The 20,893-nt window shown below is 42.0% G+C and overlaps 1 protein-coding gene across 1 annotated transcript in view; it reads right to left on the minus strand.

The window, feature by feature from the left end:
• Positions 1-4,280: 4,280 nt before the first annotated feature.
• The window catches only part of LOC145393803 (neuronal acetylcholine receptor subunit alpha-7-like), a 28,208-nt gene continuing 11,595 nt past the window's right edge, over positions 4,281-20,893 (minus strand). Inside the window, exons 3-9 of the mRNA XM_080267851.1 lie at positions 18,663-18,707; positions 18,008-18,117; positions 14,389-14,611; positions 12,038-12,209; positions 11,032-11,187; positions 7,643-7,833; positions 4,281-4,508 (exon numbers count right to left, since the gene is read on the minus strand). Of these exons, the coding sequence (XP_080123977.1) occupies positions 4,281-4,508; positions 7,643-7,833; positions 11,032-11,187; positions 12,038-12,209; positions 14,389-14,611; positions 18,008-18,117; positions 18,663-18,707 (1,125 nt within the window). The remainder of the gene's footprint in view (positions 4,509-7,642; positions 7,834-11,031; positions 11,188-12,037; positions 12,210-14,388; positions 14,612-18,007; positions 18,118-18,662; positions 18,708-20,893) is intronic.

A 20,893-nucleotide genomic window follows, 5' to 3' on the forward strand; every position in this document is an offset into this window, starting at 1 on the left:
CGTGCTCCCTACGTGTCAGCAAGTAGGTTGGTGGAGGGTTAGTGCCCCTCCCCGTAAAAAATAACTCAAAGTCAAATGGCCACCCCTTACGGGATTATGGCGTCTGGCAATAAATAGATAGATAGATAGACAGATTATCATCATCATCCAGACCTCTTTTCCCACCTATGGATAGGGTGAGGTAGGGTCCAGGGAGCAAGAAACATGAAGAAACTAAGCAAAAGCCAGCCCAGTTGATTGATCCACACACATATACTCTTCTTTCAAGCTCACATAATCCTGAATCCACCCACCTCACAGACACACATACATTTCATACCACTTGTCAGCAGGTGTTGTTAAAGTAGCGCGTCAATATTCCCAAGGGGTATTGAAATGAGTTCTTGGGGGTATCCGAAAAGGCATCCTGAAAAAAATGAATATCTCGCATTGTACCTGAGACCAACTAGCTATTTCTTCTCTCCTTTTACGGAAAATTGAAAGAGCAAGAAGTAATATTATAGAGGAGGTAACAGGTTGACATGGAACTGAACCTGCAGGTATCAAAGCCAAAAAATTTCACGAACCACTGAGCTAGAGTATAATACCAACACTTGTAGCCTATATCCTGTCAGGTCTTTGCACCTCCTCTGAAAGTGGGTCATTTCTACAACCTTCATTAGGAAAAAAATGGGAGAAATGGAGTTCCCCCGAGCTAAGCCCTGTATTGGACTATATAGCCCCGCTAGGGTTACAGGAGGGAGCTACCCCTCCCGGCACGGCAGCCCGGGCGAGGCTCGAACTCGCAATCCCCTGATTACGAGTCCAGCGCGCTACCACTGTGCTACCGCGCCCCCCTTTTTCAAAAGGAGGAGGAACCCAAGGATAAAGTCCACAGAGTTGCTCTTTTCAAGATAAACAGCAAAACAATGTCAAATTCATGATCCGATCACTGTGAGGGACCTAAACACATTGCATTTACGAGACTGGGGATCATAGGTGGAGAGAAAAACTGACTGAGAAAGACTTCAGACATGTCAAGTAAGTGACCAGTTCCCCATGAGTGGTATTAATGTGAGCAATAAACCTTAACCATTCCTTGGATGTAAACCCATATGGGCCACACCTGGTCTGAGTGCCTCAACCCACTGTACCACCCGGCATCCAGGGTTAGTTGTTCTTGAGAACCGGTAACCCTGGTCTGCCTGGCTAAGCACACCCATCAGTCACAGGGCAAGCACAAGTAGCAGGGGCACTTATGTTCCCTGGCAATAGACAACGCCTTCCCACAGCAGGGTGTGAGTCCGAAAGTAGAGGTTTGGTTCCTGGATGGACACTGCATTTGCATTTCTGTCCAGTTAACAAGAAAACTATTGTTGGCTCCACATCACACCGTTTCCAGGGTTAGTAATACAGCAAATTGTTCGATGTGTTTATTAATAAGATTACACTTCAAACTGGTTAGTTATTAATGAACCTAGTTATATATATAGTTACTGTTGTTATTAGTAAGGTAGTTATACAGTAATTAAATTAGTTTTCACCTTAACTTAGCCTAGATTTTTATCCTTCTGCAACTTTTTCACGTCAGTGCCACAAACAGGCAATGCTACTTCTTTACATCTTTTCCAGAGCACATCTTCACGACTACCATAATATTCTTTTTTTTCTTCTTTTTTTTCAGCTTAGCATTCAAGATGGAGAGATGGCAGCTTTTGGCCTAGTTAAAGTAAAAGGGTACATCAGTAAATTCAGCACACGGGTACTCCTCACATAACCATTTCAGTATGAGAGGGTCATTCTTAAACTGAATTAAATCATCAGTCTGTACAGTTCATTCATTTTAATTCTGCAGGGAGTTTCGTCTTTTTGCAGTTTATTTCCCATTGCTCAGTGGCAAAATACAGTAAGGTTCAACATCCTTGCAATAGCACTTCCTCATGACTAGCAACATAGTCTTAGTGTTAATGTGTTATAACAGCTCAGCATTCAATATTTACAGATGGCCATTCTTATGCATATAATTCATTCACTTTAACTTGGCAGAGACTTTTGTCATTTAGTGCTTATTCCAAGGTGCTCAGTGGCAGAATATAAGGCAGTATCCACTCACTTGATGTAGTGCTGCCTACTTCCTTAGCTTTTATCATTCTTTTTCTGTGCCTGCCCTCCTCTCTTCCTATTTCTCCCATCTTTCCTGTCACTTCTTATTGCTTTTCTTTCCTTTACAGGTGGCTTTACATTGAGTGACAAGCCAAATGGTTTCCTGTAAGCCAAGAAACCATTTACAACGCTGGGTGGTAACCATATAACCAAACCATACGTGCTCCCTACGTGTCAGCAAGTGGGTTGGTGGAGGGTTAGTGCCCCTCCCTGTAAAACAACTAACTCAGTGTCAAATGGCCACCCTTTGCGGGATTGTGGTGTCTGGCAATAGATAGATAGATACACTACAGCCCTGCATCCTTTACACAGCACTTCTTTGTGCTAGCACCACTGAGCTCTATAATATGCAGAGGCAATCTCCAACGCGGGCGTGATTTTGGTGGCTATATTAAAACATCGACACTTAAATTCAAATACTTCCCACTAAGCAGTGATTATTAATAAAGAGACACCTTTTGCTTATAATACAAAAACATATTTGGATTATGATTTTTTTTCTGCCTAGCTCAATGAATTATATCGGGTACATTTAGCCAATAAGACGCCATAGGTTGCTGCAGCCTTTATGGCACTATCCATGTCATGAAACCGAATGTCGGCCGGAAGAAACATAGAAATATCTACAAGAGGGTGTGAACAGAAGAGAAGAGGACATGGAGAGAAAGACTGGAGATAAATGGGCCCGTTTTAGTGGCCTCATTCATGCAGGGATATCAGGCAAGAATCTTCCCACCCCACCCCAGGCAGCATTAATCTTACGGAAATAGCAACAAGATATATTTCTTACTTGTGAAATGTAATGCCATCTCTCTCTGATGAATTCCTGTATCCATTTTTGCATCCAGAAGCTGCACAGCTGACCATGGCACTATATATTAACGGAATCATCGGGTGCTTCCAAAAACCCAAAGATCACTTCATTTCAAAAACCGTGAGCATCAGGCGAGGTGTAACATGGCTGCCGCTACACCAGCGCTGCCCTGCCGGCGGCTACATCAGTTACGCTGTCTTAGCCATGAGAAAGTCTCCCCATATTACAGAGCTCAGTGGCTAGCACCATATTCTGCTGTTGATCTATTTTACAGCAGTCCAGAAAGGGCTGATGGAGACTTTTTTCTTTCTTTTTTAATGGATGGGGAAACCATTCAAAAATGTTAAAAGGCTGTTTGTTGGTAGCAAGCATAAAATAACTCACAAGCCACAAAGGCTTGATGGAGACTCCTAGAAACACACACACATACATACATAAAAAGTCAGTCTTATATTAGGGATATGAGGCAAGGCAGTGATAGTCCCGTATATTTAAGGGTAGATGCCCAGCCTACTTCCCCTGATGGCATGATGTGATTGACCAGCCTCCAGTCATCTCTTGGGGTAAAGTCTCGCATTGGGCAGACTAAAACTGAACGTCATAAACAACCGTGCTTCTAATGCAAAGTAATCCTAATTCACTGTGGTGATGGTAAATATACATTGCAGAGTTGCTCCTAAGCTGGATAAAACAGTTTCACAGGAGCAGGAATAAAAATTAATTTCTTAAACAGCTGCACCCGATGACAGTGATCAAGAGCACGAGGAGGAGGGAGCTGGCAATTATACTTTCAAGTTGGCAATCATACATTCAAACACACTGCAAAGTTACTCCTAAGCTGAATAAAATAATTTAGTTTCATTTCATTTCATTTATAAAGGCTTCAACATGCTAGCATGCATAGGCCTTTGCAACCTACTAGTGGCTGTCCACACTGCTCGATCTCTGACAGCCTCCCCGTTCAGTTCCTTATCGTAAACAGAATAAAACAATCTAAATATCTAAAACAGCCACGCTCCTGAGCACAACGTACTCCACCACAAGACGGTGGTGAGCAGAAGGAGGATCCTGGTGACTTTAGACACCTAAGTACAGACACACAAAGACATCCTGGAAAGTCACTCCTTAGCTGGGTAATGTATTCTCAATAGCAAGAACAAAACCGAACACAGACAGCCACATCCTGAGCACGACGTAAGCACCACAAAGATGATGATGAGTGGCAGGAGAGGAAGGAAGTAGGCGATCTTGCATACATACAACATTAAAACGTTTCTTAGGCTGGAAAAAAGCCCTGAAATAGCAAGGACAAAGCTGAACCCCCCTAAACAGCCACACTCCGGAGCACGACATAATCCACCACATATGCGATGGTGAACAGCAGAAGGAGGAGGAAATTGGTGACCTTTCGCACCATTGAGAATTCCACCCCTGCTTCCTTGACCTCCTCAGCTGCCGGGGGGATGGTGGTGGTGCGAGGTGGGACGGGCCGACCCACAACGCCTTCCTCCTCGTCCAAAGCCAGCTCGGTTTCCAGGTGGCTGTATGGCTGCTGTGGAAAAAAGGAACATTATAATATTTTTTTTTTTTTTTTTTTTTTGAGAGGGGGCGGAAGGATTGCTTTTCCCATTGTCTTTATTTATTTATTTATTTATTTTTGTAGGTTGCTCTTGCCATTATTTCCATGGTAAAGGGTAAAATAAGGAGAATGTGCCTATATAGTTCCAGTATTGCATGTAAACCTGGTTCATGTGCCAATTTCCCCATAATACGCAGTACAGTACACCAGCTGTGGAAAGTGAGTGACATTTAAGTACAGTAAGTCCTTATTGTAAGATGCCCAAAAAGCCCTTGGCCACCCCGTTTGGGATACATGGCGTCTGGCAATGAATGAATGAATGAATGAATGGTGTAAGGTGGGATGTGCCTACTGATAAGACTCTCTTCCTCATCCACAGCCAGCCTGGTCTCTAGATGGAGTTACAGCTTCCGGAGAGAGAGAGAGAGAGAGAGAGAGAGAATGTTATGCAGTTAGTTCTTCATCATAAGCTCTTTTTTTCTTGGTAACTATTTTGTTCTTGCTAGAAACGGACTTTTTTTTTTTTCATGTTCATCGCCAGCCCAGTCTTCAGGTGGTTCTATGGCTGTTGCAGAGACGGGGGGGGGGGTCATACTTCATTCCTCACTATAATTTGCCATTTTTCATTTCTGATGTGGGAATTAAGTGGAAAGTCGACCCCCAACACACACACGCTCATCCACATACAGATAAAACACCTGCTATAACCTTTCCAATCGCCAGTGTGGAGTCAGTGAGTGACGCTCTGTAATGGCCGAACCGAAACTTAACAAATTAATCACTAGACTGACCGAGATTCGATTTCAGGCCCTCGCGTTTCACAGGAGCGCACATTACCACTGAGCCAAGGAGGCGATCCTTGCTTTGCCTCTGTCTAAGCAACGCGGGCTTTTATAGACCGCATTACATCACTCTTTTCTCCCCTTGGTGATTAATTTGGTGAGTTTCGAACACACGGTAGCGTGGCATCGGAGGCCACCACTGGGGACGCCGGGGACCAAAATGAACGGCTCATCCCCGAGACGTAGTGACTAGGATGCTGCCAGCTAACCAGCATCATTGCCCTCCAAGCCTCGCTTCACATCCCACGCCGCTGCCAATCAGTGTAATGACCGTAATGAAACTTATCACACTGATCTGTCAGGGATTCCGTCTCAGGCCCTTGTGCTTCATACGCGTGCACGTTGCCAATGAACCAAAGGAAAGATCCTAGTTTTGTCTCTAAGCAACGCTGGCTTTTATAGACCCCATTACAGCTCCACTGGCAATCCTCTCACCTTCCTGTCAGTCATCCTTCTTTCGGGACTTCGGCGAAAGTTGCGCTTAACATCATGAAGGCTTTTGATCGATTCTGGCATAAATCTTTACTTTCCAAACTGCCCTCTTATGGTGCTTATCCTTCTACCTGTGCCTTCATCTCTAGCTTTCTTCCTGGTCGTTCTATAGCTGCTGTTGTAGATGGCCACCGTTCTTTTCCCAGGGCTATCAATAGTGGTGTTCCTCAGGGTTCTGTCCCATTACCAACACCCTTCCGTTCGTCAATGACCTAAGCTGTACACCTAACCCTATCCACTAGGAAGCGTTTGACCCCGCCCTTCACCTCTCTATCCACTTCTCACAGTACGCTATCCATCTCAGCAGTTACTTCAATAAACAAGGGAGGAGGTTATGGCACACCTCATTACTTACATGGCTTATATTACTGATTGAAACAAATGATATCTTTTTGCATTAATGCATCGAAAACTCAGTTCCTACACCTTTCGACCTGACAAAATCAAAATTTTCCACAGGAGTATCCTTTGATATTCATTAATATACATCTCAGTCCTTCATCATCTCTCAATATCCTTTGAGTTTCATTCTCTCGAGATGTATCTTGGAATGATCACATTACCAGTCTTGCAAAAATTGCCTCCAAGAGATTAGATGTGCTAAGCCGACACCTGCCTTCTTTACCCCCACAGCTGTTAATGATACACAGGGGTTTTATTTATCCACGTGTAGAGCACTGGCGGATTTAAGGGGGGGCCATTGGGGACATGGTCCCCCCCCCTAGGAGGTATGTTGGCGCCCCTCTGTAATTCCTACCAGGTGTTTGCTGCGCCTCTTGTTCCTTTCGGCTCCCAGGGCCATAGGCAAGAAGCGTCGGGCACCTCACCCTCACCCAGACATAATATTATAGATGCCACACACAGAAAGTATCCTTTAATTCATGTGTGTGTGTGTGTGTGTGTGTGTGTGTGTGTGTGTGTGTGTGTGTGTGTGTGTGTGGAAATGGGGACGTTAGTGAACGTTTTCCTACAGAAAGAGTTCACAGTATGTCTAGCCTAACCTTCCAGAATTTACTCATAAGAATAAGATAATTACGTGACAAATAGTGAACATTTAAATAAGCTGGTTACTAGCGGGCGCCCCTTTCTTGCTTGCCCTCCTCCCCCCCAGAATAGCCGTCTAGATCCGCCAATGTCTCAGTCTACGTTTTTGCATCTTTACTTACCGTGAGATGGCGGGGGACAGGGCGACTTGGAGGCGATTTGTTTGTGGCCACCCCAAACGGGATTGAGGCGTCTGGCAATAGATAGATAGATAGATAGACTTACCGCTGCTGTTTGCGCCATAACGTTTCCCAGTCAACGTTTTTCGAATTACCGTTGATGTTACGTTTTTCGAATTATTTACCGTTGCTCTTTGCGGCATAACGTTTCTCACTCTACGTTTTTTTTCGAATTACCGTTGATGTTTGCGGCACAACGTTTCCCAGTCTACGTTTTTCGAATTACCGTTGCTGTTACGTTTTTCGAATTACTTACCGTTGCTGTTACGTTTTTCGAATTACTTACCGTTGATGTTACGTTTTTCGAATTACTTACCGTTGCTGTTACGTTTTTCGAATTACTTACCGTTGCTGTTTGCGGCATAACGTTTCCTAGTCTACGTTTTTCGAATTACCGTTGCTGTTTGCGGCATAACGTTTCCCAGTCTACGTTTTTCGAATTACTTACCGTTGATGTTTGCGGCATAACGTTTCCTAGTCTACGTTTTTCGAATTACCGTTGCTCTTTGCGGCATAACGTTTCCTAGTCTACGTTTTTCGAATTACTTACCGTTGATGTTTGCGGCATAACGTTTCGCAACACACGGGTGGATGACACAGCACCCGCCAGTCTGCTGCCCAGGCCCGATGCTGTGGAGGAGGCGGAGGGAGAGCCACAAGAGCTGCAGGACCTGGCCGTGAGCAGGATGGTCGACAGGAGGGAGATGGTGGTGAGGATGATGGTCCCGGAGAAATACCGCACTGGTGAAGAATAACTTAAATAAATACATAAATAATAAATAATAAATAAATAAATAATAAATAAATAGAAAGTAAAATAAATAATAAAATAAATAATACAATAAATACATAAATAAATAAATAATAAAATAAATAATAAAATAAATATATAAATAAATAAATAAACTAACTACATAAATAAATAAATAAATCAATAATAAAATAAATAAATAAATAATAAAATCAATAATAAATTAAATACATAAACAAATAAATAAAATAAATACATAAATAATAAAATCAATAAATACAAAAATAAATAAATCAAAAAATAAAATAAATACATAAATAAATAAATAAAATAAATACATAAATAAACAAATAATAAAATAAATAATAAAATAAATACATAAATAAAATAAATACATAAATAAATAATAAAATAAATAAAATAAATACATAAATCAATAATAAAATAAATACATAAATAAATTAAATAATAAAATAAATACATAAATACATAATAAAATAAATGCATAAATAAATAATAAAATAATAAAATAAATACATAAATAAATAATCAAATCAATAATAAAATAAATACATAAATAAAGATAATAAAATCAATAATACAATAAATAAATAAATAAATAATTAAATCAATAATAAATAAATACATAATAAATAGAATAAATACATAAATAAATAAAATAAATACATAAATAAATAAATAATGAAATAAATAAATTAAATACATAAATAAATAAATAAATTAAATACATAAATAAACAAATAATAAAATAAATAAATAAAATAAATACATAAATAAATAAAATAAATACATAAATAAATAATAAAATAAATAAAATAAATACATAAATAAATAATAAATACATAAATACATAATAAAATAAATGCATAAATAAATAATAAAATAATAAAATAAATACATAAATAAATAATCAAATCAATAATAAAATAAATACATAAATAAAGATAATAAAATCAATAATACAATAAATAAATAAATAAATAAATCAATAATAAAATAAATACATAAATAAATAATAAAAATAATAATAAAATAAATACATAAATAAAGAAATAAAATAATAATAATATAAATACATAAATAAATAAATAAAATAAATAAATAATAAAATAAAAAAATAAATAAATATATATATATATAATAAAATAAATAAATAATAAATACATAAATAAATAAAATAAATACATATATAAATAAATAATAAAATAAATAAAATACGTAAATAAAATACATATAATACATAAAGGTGTGTCTATTTTAACTTTTCGTTGCAGGAGGGTTCGTAGTGCCTCTGCCTTAGCGATTTATTTTGTTTTGCACTTGATAATCCTGTTTCTAAAAAGAGGAGGGGGAGGTGGACGAAGAAGAGGAGGAGGAGGAGGAGGAGGAGGAAGAGGAGGAGAAGGAGGAGGAGGAGGAAGAGGAGGAGAAGGAGGAGGAGGAGGAAGAGGAGGAGGAGGCCAGGGTCGTATTCTAGATGGCAAAGGGATGGTTCGTAGTGCCCCCTCCTAAGCGATTCATCTCATTTGCTTCGTACACGTCACGGAACTGGAGTGGATAACTTATTTTGCTGACATAATACCTTACTACGCCTTGTTATCATCCACTCACTTGATGTAGTGCTGCCTATTTCTTCTTTCATGTTTGTTATTCTTTCTCTGCGTCTACCCTCCTCTCTTTCTCTTTCTGCCACCCCTCCTGTCAGTTACTAGCCTTCTTTCCACTTCAGGTGACTCTACACTGAGTGACAAGCCTATTGGTTTCCTGTAAGCCTGCAAGCGATTTACAACACTGGGTGGTACAACGAACAATGGGGTGGCGTCCAGCCCACAAAGGTGTCCCTGTTAACTGGGTGGAGAGACGTAAATGCGGCGTCCATCCGGGAATCAAACCTTTACGTTAATAACCGCGCCTCGCTGTGCGTGGCGCTGTCAGCCGCATAGGAACATCGGTTCACTGCAGGGGCGGTTACTTTCTTGCGGTTGATGGGTCTGCTTCATGACACACTAGGGTAGCACAGAAACAACAACAACAACAACAATTCTTTGTTTCTCCACGTATTATAATATCTATCTATCTATCTATCGCCAGACGCCATAATCCCTTACGGGGTGGCCATTTGACTCTGAGTTATTTGTTTTACAGGGAGGGGCACTAACCCTCCACCAACCCACTTGTTGACACGTAGGGAGCACGTATGGTTTGGTTATATGGTTACCACCCAGCGTTGTAAATGGTTTCTTGGCTTACAGGAAACCATTTGGCTTGTCACTCAATGTAAAGCCACCTGTAAAGGAAAGAAAAGCAATAAGAAGTGACAGGAAAGATGGGAGAAATAGGAAGAGAGGAGGGCAGGCACAGAAAAAGAATGATAAAGGCTAAGGAAGAAGTAGGCAGCACTACATCAAGTGAGTGGATGATGGTGAGAAATAGGAAGAGAGGAGAGTAGGCACAGAAAAAGAATGATAAAGGCTAAGGAAGAAGTAGGCAGCACTACATCAAGTGAGTGGATGATGGTGAGAAATAGGAAGAGAGGAGGGCAGGCACAGAAAAAGAATGATAAAGGCTAAGGAAGAAGCAGGCAGCGCTACATCAAGTGAGTGGATGATGGTGAGAAATAGGAAGAGAGGAGGGCAGGCACAGAAAAAGAATGATAAAGGCTAAGGAAGAAGCAGGCAGCGCTACATCAAGTGAGTGGATGATGGTGAGAAATAGGAAGAGAGGAGGACAGGCACAGAAAAAGAATGATAAAGGCTAAGGAAGAAGTAGGCAGCACTACATCAAGTGAGTGGATGATGGTGAGAAATAGGAAGAGAGGAGGACAGGCACAGAAAAAGAATGATAAAGGCTAAGGAAGAAGCAGGCAGCGCTACATCAAGTGAGTGGATGATGGTAAGAAATAGGAAGAGAGGAGGACAGGCACAGAAAAAGAATGATAAAGGCTAAGGAAGAAGCAGGCAGCGCTACATCAAGTGAGTGGATGATGGTAAGAAATAGGAAGAGAGGAGGACAGGCACAGAAAAAGAATGATAAAGGTATTATAATAACATCAACTAAATAATAATAATAATAATAATAATAATTACAATAATTTTTATTACTATTATCATTATTATTACTACTACTACTACTATTACACTTACTACTACAACTACAACACCACTTACCCACAACAGGTACGGGTCCTCCGTTGGTGGGTAGTTGGGCAAAAAGCGTGTAGTAGCAGGCGATGAGCGAGGCCAGGGCGAAGAGGTGCATCAGAAGACGGGAGAGGAAGGCGTTAAGTGGCAGAAAATACGACGCTAAGACCACTACCACCAGCGCTGAGGGTAAAATAGATTGATTAGTCTATTTTTTCTATCTATCTGTCTATCTATCTACCTGTCTATCTGCCTGTCTGTCTCTCTTTCTGTCTGTCTCAGCGCTGAAATGGATGGTTGGTTAGGTTGGGTTGGCGACTGTCTGTCTGTCTGTCTGTCTGTCTGTCTGTCTGTCTGTCCCTGTCTGTCTGTCTGTCTGTCTGTCTGTCCGCTTTCTGTCTGTCTATCTGTCTGTCTCTCAAGGGGAGAAAGAATGCATGTTAACACCGCCACCAACACTTAAAGAATGATTCCTCTCTCTCTCTCTCTCTCTCTCTCTCTCTCTCTCTCTCTCTCTCTCTCTCTCTCTCTCTCTCTCTCCATCGTCTCCACTTGGCCAAACTACTATACCACCGTCACCACCCTACTACTACTACTACCACTACTACTACTACTACCTTTGTTATTATTATTATTATTATTATTACTATTATTACTACATCTACTACTACTACTACTACTGCTGCTACTACTACTACTACTACTATTACTACTTCTACTACTATTACTACTACTATTACTACTACTACTACTACTATTACAACTACTACTACTACTATTACAACTACTACTATTACTACTACTACTACTATTACAACTACTATTACTACTACTACTACTATTACTGCTACTATTACTACAACTACTACTACTATTACAACTACTACTACTACTACTATTACTACTACTGCCACCACCACCACTACGACTACTACTACTACTACTACCACGACGACCACCACCACTACACCACTACCACCACCACCACCACCACTACTACTACTACTACCACCACCACCAGCACCACCACTACCTAGCGTGGCCTGTGTGACGTAGCTGGCGTGTGTGCTGGCCTGGCGTTTGAGGGTGAAGGCAAAGTTGACCTCGACGTAGGGGTCATGACCTTCTAAGCTGGTCAGAGAGCGGGTCGCCTCCACGCCAATCAACTCCCACCTGTTGTTCTTCTCCAGGTTAGTCTTCATCACCTGGGGAGTTGGATTGGGTTAGGTTAGGCTGGGTTGGGTTGGGTTTGATTGGGGTGGATTTAGTTAGGTAGGGGTTGGGTTGGGTTGGGTTGGGTTGGGGTGGATTGGGTTGGGTTGGATTGGGTTGGGTTGGGTTGGATTGGGTTGGGGTGGATTGGGTTGGGTTGGGGTGGATTGGGTTGGGTTGGGTTGGGTTGGGTTGGGTTGGGTTGGGGTGGATTGGGTTGGATTGGGTTGAGTTGGGGTGGATTGGGGTGGGGTGGGTTGGATTGGGTTGGGGTGGGGTGGATTGGGTTGGGTTGGGGTGGATTGGGTTGGGTTGGGTTGAGTTGGATTGGGTTGGGTTGGGTTGAGTTGGATTGGGTTGGGTTGGGGTGGATTTCCTTAGAAGGGCTAAGTTACAGATTACAATGGAGTAATACGGTGACCAAAACTGAATACAGTACACTAGATGCGGCCGCACAAAGGAACTGTATAAGGTGATGGCAATATTTTTTTTATGTGGATTCAGAAGCTTTCTCTATAAATCCGACTAAATTTTTGCTTTCTTTATTGCCTTCGTGTACTGCCGAGTTGGTTTTAAATTAGGCTACTTTTTACTATTATTCCTAAATCTTTTTCATAAGTTACCTTCACGAATTGGGCTTCATTCAAAGGTAGTATTTAATTTCTGTCTTTCCCGTCAGTATTTAAGACTTTGCGTTTGTTTTAAAATCAATTTGCCTTGTCTGAACCCAATGGAACAGTTTAGCAAGATCTTTTCAAATCATCCGTCGTTAGTCAAGAGCATCTTCTCTGTTAACCTTCGTATCGTCAGCAAATCTGGATATTCTACAAAGCAGTCTCGTTGAAAGTGTCTGTATAAACATTAGAATCAGTACTGACCCAAAATGAATCACTGTGGTCCTCCGTGTGTAATATTCATCCAGTCTGATTCCTTTCCATTAATTATAGCCGTTTATTTCCAAATCAACCTTTCATTGCTTCTCAGTACATTGCCACTTAAACCACAGACTTTGAATTTATGTACAATTGGCCGCACATGAACGTGGGAGAATGTCTGTGTGACGTGGAGATCTGGCTACAATTTTTGACGTTCACGCATCACGGCTACTTGGCCATTTCAACCAATATTTTAACACCTCCGTTTACCCATGTCGATGCACCAAGAATCATGTCATTATGTTAAGGTTCAGGTGTACCAAATGCTACACCTCTGCTACACATTGATGCTGTACAAGGTTAATGTGTGACCAGCTGTACACCCACAAAAATTCATTCGTTACGCCTGGATGCGACGAGCTCTGAAATGATTCGTAAAAGTGAAGCCGTGTTTATTTGGTACTGTGGGTGGTTCAGAATCCTTGGTCTGTGTGTCGTAATGCATCACACTATAAGGGTATTGAATAAACTTTCGGTGGGTGTACACTGGATCTGAAAAGTATCGATGCACAGGGGATGCGATGCCTACTGAAAAGCTTCGAACACATCCCGACATTACCAACGTCTCACTGTGAATTATCAGTGTCTGTCTATATAAACATTAGATTTGATATATATTTGCAAGAGGATATTGCTAGTTGGCGATATATAACACCTCCCGACATATAAATATTACATTTGCTATATATCTGCAAGAGGACATTGCTAGTTGGCGATATATAACACCTCTCGACATTACCAACGTCTCACTGTGTCTATATAAACATTAGATTTGCTATATATTTGCGAGAGGATATTGCTAGTTGGCGATATATGACACTTCCCGACTTTACCATCGTCCCATTGTGTATTATCAGTGTCTGTCTATATAAACATTAGATTTGCTATATATTTGCGAGAGGATATTGCTAGTTAGCGATACATGACACCTCTCGACATCAGAGCTACCAGTGCGTGCCAGGTCGGATACTAATATTTCAGTGACCTTCGTTCTGTGGTCGCAAATGTTTCACTCATGTTGTGCACCCATACTTTTGTGACCCATTGTACAGGGAGCAACAGTAGTCGTGTCGCGGTTTTGTCCGAAGATTAAATGTAACTCGTGAAACATTATGAACCGTCCGTATGACAGACGGCGGAATGTACCAGACGCTTAGCCCGTTAGCTTATGTTTTCACCAAATTTCACGACACGATTATTGTCGCTTACTGTACACGGGTTTGAATAATACCCTCACCCCGTCCGTGCCATTGACGCGCATGATCTGAATATCGATCTCCTCGCCGTGATGTGACCAAGAGCCCATCCTGATCGTACACTGGTGCTGATCGCTGGGCCATCGCGTCAGGTCCAGGTCACAGTGCACCTTCATGTGGGTGGGCGGGAACCAGTAGACAGTCCCCTTGTAGTCCGCCAGTACAGGGACCCGGTCGAATGGGTGGACGTCCGCACCGTCTGCACTGTGTGGGAAGGGGTTCAGGTTATGTGAGGTCAAAATACAGGTCAGGTTATGTAGGTAAGGTCAAAATACAGGTCAGGTCATGTAGGTAAGGTGTAAATACAGGTCAGGTTATGTAGGTAAGGTCAAGATAGAGGTCAGGTTATGTAGGTAAGATTTAAATACAAGTCAGGTTATGTAGGTAAGGTGTAAATACAGGTCAGGTTATGTAGGTAAGGTCAAGCTAGAGGTCAGGTTATGTAGGTAAGGTCAAAATACAGGTCAGGTTATGTAGGTAAGTCTAAATACAAGTCAGGTTATGTAGGTAAGGTGTAAATACAAATCAGGTTATGTAGGTAAGGTCAGGTTATGTAGGTAAAGTGTAAACACAGGTCAGGTTATGTAGGTAAGGTCAGGTCATGTAGGTAAAGTCAGGTTATGCAGGTAAGGTCAGGTCATGTAGGTAAGGTCAAACTAAAGGTCACACATCGCCATACTGTGACTCGAAGGGAACCAGTACACGTTGCTCTGATGGTTCACCAGATCGGGTATGTGGTCAAAATGCTGAATATCTGCCCTGTCTGCCCTGTGGGGTCAAGATAGGGTCAAGATTCAGGCTACGAAGATCGAATACAGGTCACACTAGGTCAAAGGGAACCACAGTACATTGCCTTGATAGTCCGTCAGGGTAGGAACACGGCTGAATGAGTGCTTATGTGAAACGTGTGTACTGTGCCGATAAGAGCAAGGACAAAGTTATCAATCATTTCCTGTAGCGCCCCACGGGATGCATAGGGCCTCGATGAACCCTCTCCACCAATATTTGTCTCTTGCCATCTCCTTCAGGTCCCACCAACACTCCTCTCCCGCTTCTGCAAAGTTATATGGGTGAGAAACAAAGCCACGATGAATTACAGATATCAGCACCATACTCTGGAGTGAAGGAAACCAGTGCACTTTGTTTTGATGCTCCGGTACCACACACATTTGCCATCTCCTTCAGGTCCCACCAACACTCCTCTCCCGCTTCTGGAAAGTTATATGGATGAGAAACAAAGCCACGATGAATTACAGACACCAGCACCATACTCTGGAATGAAGGAAACCAGTGCACTTTGTTTTGCTAGTCCGGTAGCACACAAACACCGTCAAATGCGTCTTCCACTTCGCCTAAGCTGTGTGGAAAGAGCTGTGGAGATTTGCTTAAGGCTCAGAGCACATTACCAAAGCCCGTATTCTAGCTGGGTAAGGAGGCTCCCTAGCACCACTTCCTTAGCGATTTATTCTTGGATATGGCTAGTTAGTATCCTGTATTCTCGCTGGGTAAGGAGGCTCCCTAGCACCACTTCCTTAGCGATTTATTTTTGGATATGGCTGGTTCGTATCCTGTATTCTCGCTGGGTAAGGAGGCTCCCTAGCACCTCTTCCTTAGCGATTTATTTTTGGATATGGCTAGTTAGTATCCTGTATTCTCGCTGGGTTAGGAGGCTCCCTAGCACCACTTCCTTAGCGATTTATTTTTGGATATGGCTGGTTAGTATCCTTTATTCTAGCTGGGTAAGGAGGCTCCCTAGCACCACTTCCTTAGCGATTTATTTTTGGATATGGCTAGTTAGTATCGTTTTGTATATTATTTATGAAGAGTATGGGAATGTTATTAAAATCTGCTTGACACAGAATAGGACAGGAAGGTGTAATAAACAAAATAACCCGCTTAGGAAAAGGTGTTAGGGAGCTTAACAGAGACGAAAATATGGCCCCTAAGACTTGATTTTCGTCGTGCCCACAGGATCAGCGTCAGGCGTCAAGGATAAGGTCAGGGTCAGGCTATATTACAAGGTCAGCAGTCAACTGGGAGGACATCTGAAGTCTGTGCTGCATGGGAAGGGGTAGGCTGAGTTTTTGTTAGTCAGCAAGATCTCAAAATCAATCAATCATTTCCTGTGTCACCCCACGGGATGCATAGGGCCTCGATGAACTCTCTCCACCAATATTTGTCTCTTGCCATCTCCTTCAGGTCCCACCAACACTCCTCTCCTGCTTCTCTTTTCACTGTCCTCAACCAGGTGTCCCTCGGCCTACCTCTACCTCTTCTTCCTCTAGCAGTCCACTCTGGCACATCCTGTATTAAACTGCCTTCTTTTCTGTATATATATGTGCCCCAGCCATTCCCTCAGCCTACCTCTGCCTCTTCTTCCTCTAGCAGTCCACTCTGGCACATCCTGTATTCAACTGCCTTCTCTTCTGTATACAGTATGTGCCCCAGCCATTCCCTCAGCCTACCTCCACCTCTTCTTCCTCTAGCAGTCCACTCTGGCACATCCTGTATTAAACTACCTTCTTTTCTGTGTATGTGCCCCAGCCACTTCCAGCGAGACAGTCTCATATAATCATTAACTGGTTCAAATATTCAGTTTCTTTTTAGAGGCGAAGACGCACTTGGCAGGTTGGTGATGCTTGGCTGAATGCAACATGTCCGAATAACATTTACTAACCCATATTTCTCCCTCAGATAAACGTTTTCAATTAATAATGCTAACGAGGAAAGAAGTAACGAAGTAACGTTACATTCAGACAATTATCACCAACCTGTCAAGTGCACCTTCGCCTCGATGAAAAGAAGAGTATAGTTCTGACACATTTAAACATTCAAAACCGTGGAAATTATTGTCGATTGTAAGGGAACTGTTGGACGTGAGGCGCTTTTCTTTGCTGTCAGACAACCGGTGATTAATTGCCGATAGCCAGGTGACACCACTGACTTTCTGTCCTCCGTTAGGTACCGGGGACGCTATCTGTCTATCTATCTATTGCCAGACGCCATAATCCCGTAAGGGGTGGCCATTTGACTTTGAGTTATATGTTTTACGGGGAGGGGCACTAACCCTCCACCAACCCACTTGTTGACACGTAGGGAGCACGCATGGTTTGGTTATATGGTTACCACCCAGCGTTGTAAATGGTTTCTTGGCTTACAGGAAACCATTTGGCTTGTCACTCAATGTAAAGCCACCTGTAAAGGAAAGCAATAAGAAGTGACAGGAAAGATGGGAGAAATGGGAAGAGAGGAGGGCAGGCACAGAAAAAGGATGATAAAGGCTAAGGAAGAAGTAGGAAGCACTACATCAAGTGAGTGGATGATGGTCGCCACCACCTACCACAAGCTGGGGACGCACTACAGTATAATTCACACGGACCGTCCACAGCTGCGTCATTCACCGAGTCAGAAAATCCTTTGTACCGAAAAAGCTACAAACGTGTCCAATAATCCCTTCACAGTTTTATTACTACTCCTATCCACTCACTTGATGTAGTACTGCCTGCTTCTTCGTTGCCCTTTCTCACCCTGTCCCCCAATTCAATATAATTTGTTTTTCAGAGGATCTCGCATACTGAGGAGGCTTCTGTGTGTAGTTACCTGTTGTAGATCGTTATATCCGGCATCCAAATGTCATCATCGTCAAAGTGAAGCCTCTCGATGCTCATGTAGTCTGCTGGCACCCACCTCAGAAACTCATCCACCCACGACTGTTTAAAATGAACACAGATAAGGGTTTGAACTGATCAGGATGGGGTTGCGTTGCGTTAGTGTGGTACAGGAATATTATTTGGGTTGCGTTAGTGTGGTACAGGAATATTATACGGCTTTCTGAGACTGACTTTGAATATCTGAATACCTCATGAGTTTACATTGTACAGCAGTGGTTCTCAACTCGTTTCAGGCCATGGACCACCAGCACAATTAAAAGAAAAAAATATCCTGGAATATTTTTTTTTTATGCGAGGAAGAAGGAACCAAAGGCCATGAGTCCGCAATAACAGTTCGCTCCAAGAGAAAAACAAAATACAATAGAGAGCCAAATTCAAGATCCAATCATTTCGAGATGCCTGGACACACTGCGTTTGAAAGACTGGAGATCATAGGCAGCAGGATATTTGGCTTACGTTAGTGTGGTAGAGGAATATTATAAGGCTTTCTGAGACTGGCTTTGAATAGATTGAGAGAGAGAGAGAGAGAGAGAGAGAGAGAGAGAGAGAGAGAGAGAGAGAGAGAGAGAGAGAGATCCACTAACCATGATTGTCCAGGCGTTGACAGACATCTCCTGGTTCTCGTCATCCTGCGGAAAAAAGAAAGAAACAAAGGGCTAGTATAGTGTTGTCCTTTTACCTTGACTTGGCATGGTGGTGAGTAGCGGCGACCATCATCCACTCACCTGATGAAGTGCTACCTATTTCTTCCCCTTAAATTCTCTGTGTCTGCCCTCCTTCCTACTTCTCCCTTTCCTTGCTGTCACTTTTTATTACTCCTCTTATCATCCACTCACTTGATGTAGCGCTGCCCATTTCTTTCTTCCCCTCTCTCATTTTAGCACTGTGTCTGTCCTCCTCTCTTCCTATAATCGTATTACGGGGTGATGTGGAGCCTGCTATGGTGCCCCTGTTAACTGGGTGGAGAAGCAAATGCGGCGTCCATCCAGGAACCAAACGTCCACACTTTTCACCGAGCCTTGCTGTGGCGAGGCACTGACAATAGCAAGGAATCATTGGTTTACTATACGGGACGACACCGCGGGGGAGGATGCTTGCCTGCCTGCGGTCGATGGGTTTGCTCGACCAGAGAGACTAGGGTTGATCAATAACAACAACAACAACAACCCTGATTTGGCCAAAGTTGTGTACTATTGCAGCTTATTTCCTATTGCAGCTTATTTCCTACTGCAGCTTATTTCCTATTGCAGCTTATTTCCTATTGCAGCTTATTTCCTAGTGCAGCTTATTTCCTAGTGCAGCTTATTTCCTAGTGCAGCTTATTTCCTAGTGCAGCTTATTTCCTATTGCAGCTTATTTCCTAGTGAAGCTTATTTCCTATTGCAGCTTATTTCCTATTCCAGCTTATTTCCTACTGCAGCTTATTTCCTATTCCAGCTTATTTCACGGACCCTCAGTGGCAGAATAATATTATGCTCTACTCATCTTAAAACTTCGCAGCCTTCATTTATATATATGTAACTCTTTCGTCTCGTAATATTTAAGTCTTGAGTTTTGGTTAAAGGTGTTAGTGGTAGGTGGTGGCGACCATCATCCACTCACTTGATGTAGCGCTGCCTACTTCTTCCTTAGCCTGTATCATTCTTTTTCTGTGCCTGCCCTCCTCTCTTTCTATTTCTCAACATCATCCACTCACTTGATGTAACGCTGCCTACTGCTTCCTTAGCCTTTATCATTCTTTTTCTGTGCCTGCCCTCCTCTCTTCCTATTTCTCACCATCATCCACTCACTTGATGTAGCGCTGCCTACTTCTTCCTTAGCCTGTATCATTCTTTTTCTGTGCCTGCCCTCCTCTCTTCCTATTTCTCACCATCATCCACTCACTTGATGTAGCGCTGCCTGCTTCTTCCTTAGCCTGTATCATTCTTTTTCTGTGTCTGTCCTCCTCTCTTCCTATTTCTCCTATCTTTCCTGTCACTTCTTATTGCTTTTCTTTCCTTTACAGGTGGCTTTACATTGAGTGACAAGCCTAATGGTTTCCTGTAAGCCAAGAAACCATTTACAACGCTGGGTGGTAACCATATAACCAAACCATACCTGCTGCCTACGTGTCAACAAGTGGGTTGGTGGAGGGTTAGTGCCCCTCCCTGTAAAAAAAATAACTCAGTGTCAAATGGCCACCCCTTACGGGATTATGGCGTCTGGCAATAGATAGATAGATAGATATTTTGGTAATTGAAGAGCAGGAGGCGTTAAAGATGAAGACGGGGAGTTGATCCTTCCCGTAACACCTGTTTGTGGCGGTTTATCTTACGAATGCTTTATAACTCAGCACTCAGGATGGAGAGAGAGAGCATTTTAAAGCCAAGTTAGAGTGAAATGAGTATAGTGGTAGTGGACGTGACCCCAGTGGACTGAAGGCTGAAGTTGCCCCCCTCCTGCAGTCCACCATCGTCCTTTCGGGGGATAGGGAGGGAGTTGAGGGACGTGTGTATAACCAGGCAGTGGATCCGCCTGGTTATATCAGTGCCACCACGTGAAGGCCTCCCTCTCCACCACCCATACATACAACACTAGATAGATAGATAGACAGATAGATAGATATAGACATTTTTATTATTATTATTATTATTATTATTATTATTATCATCATTATTATTATTATTATTATTATTACTATTATTATTATTATTATTATTATCATTTTTATTATTATTATTATTATTATTATTATCATTTTTTATTATTATTATTATTATTATTATTATTGTTTTAAAGATAATTTGTGATGCTTGGGTTTGAGAGTGCCCTGAAA

This window comes from Coenobita brevimanus, chromosome 3, assembly GCF_032717465.1.
Source record: "Coenobita brevimanus isolate Jiangsu-jjx chromosome 3, ASM3271746v2, whole genome shotgun sequence".
Classification (NCBI taxonomy): domain Eukaryota; kingdom Metazoa; phylum Arthropoda; class Malacostraca; order Decapoda; family Coenobitidae; genus Coenobita; species Coenobita brevimanus.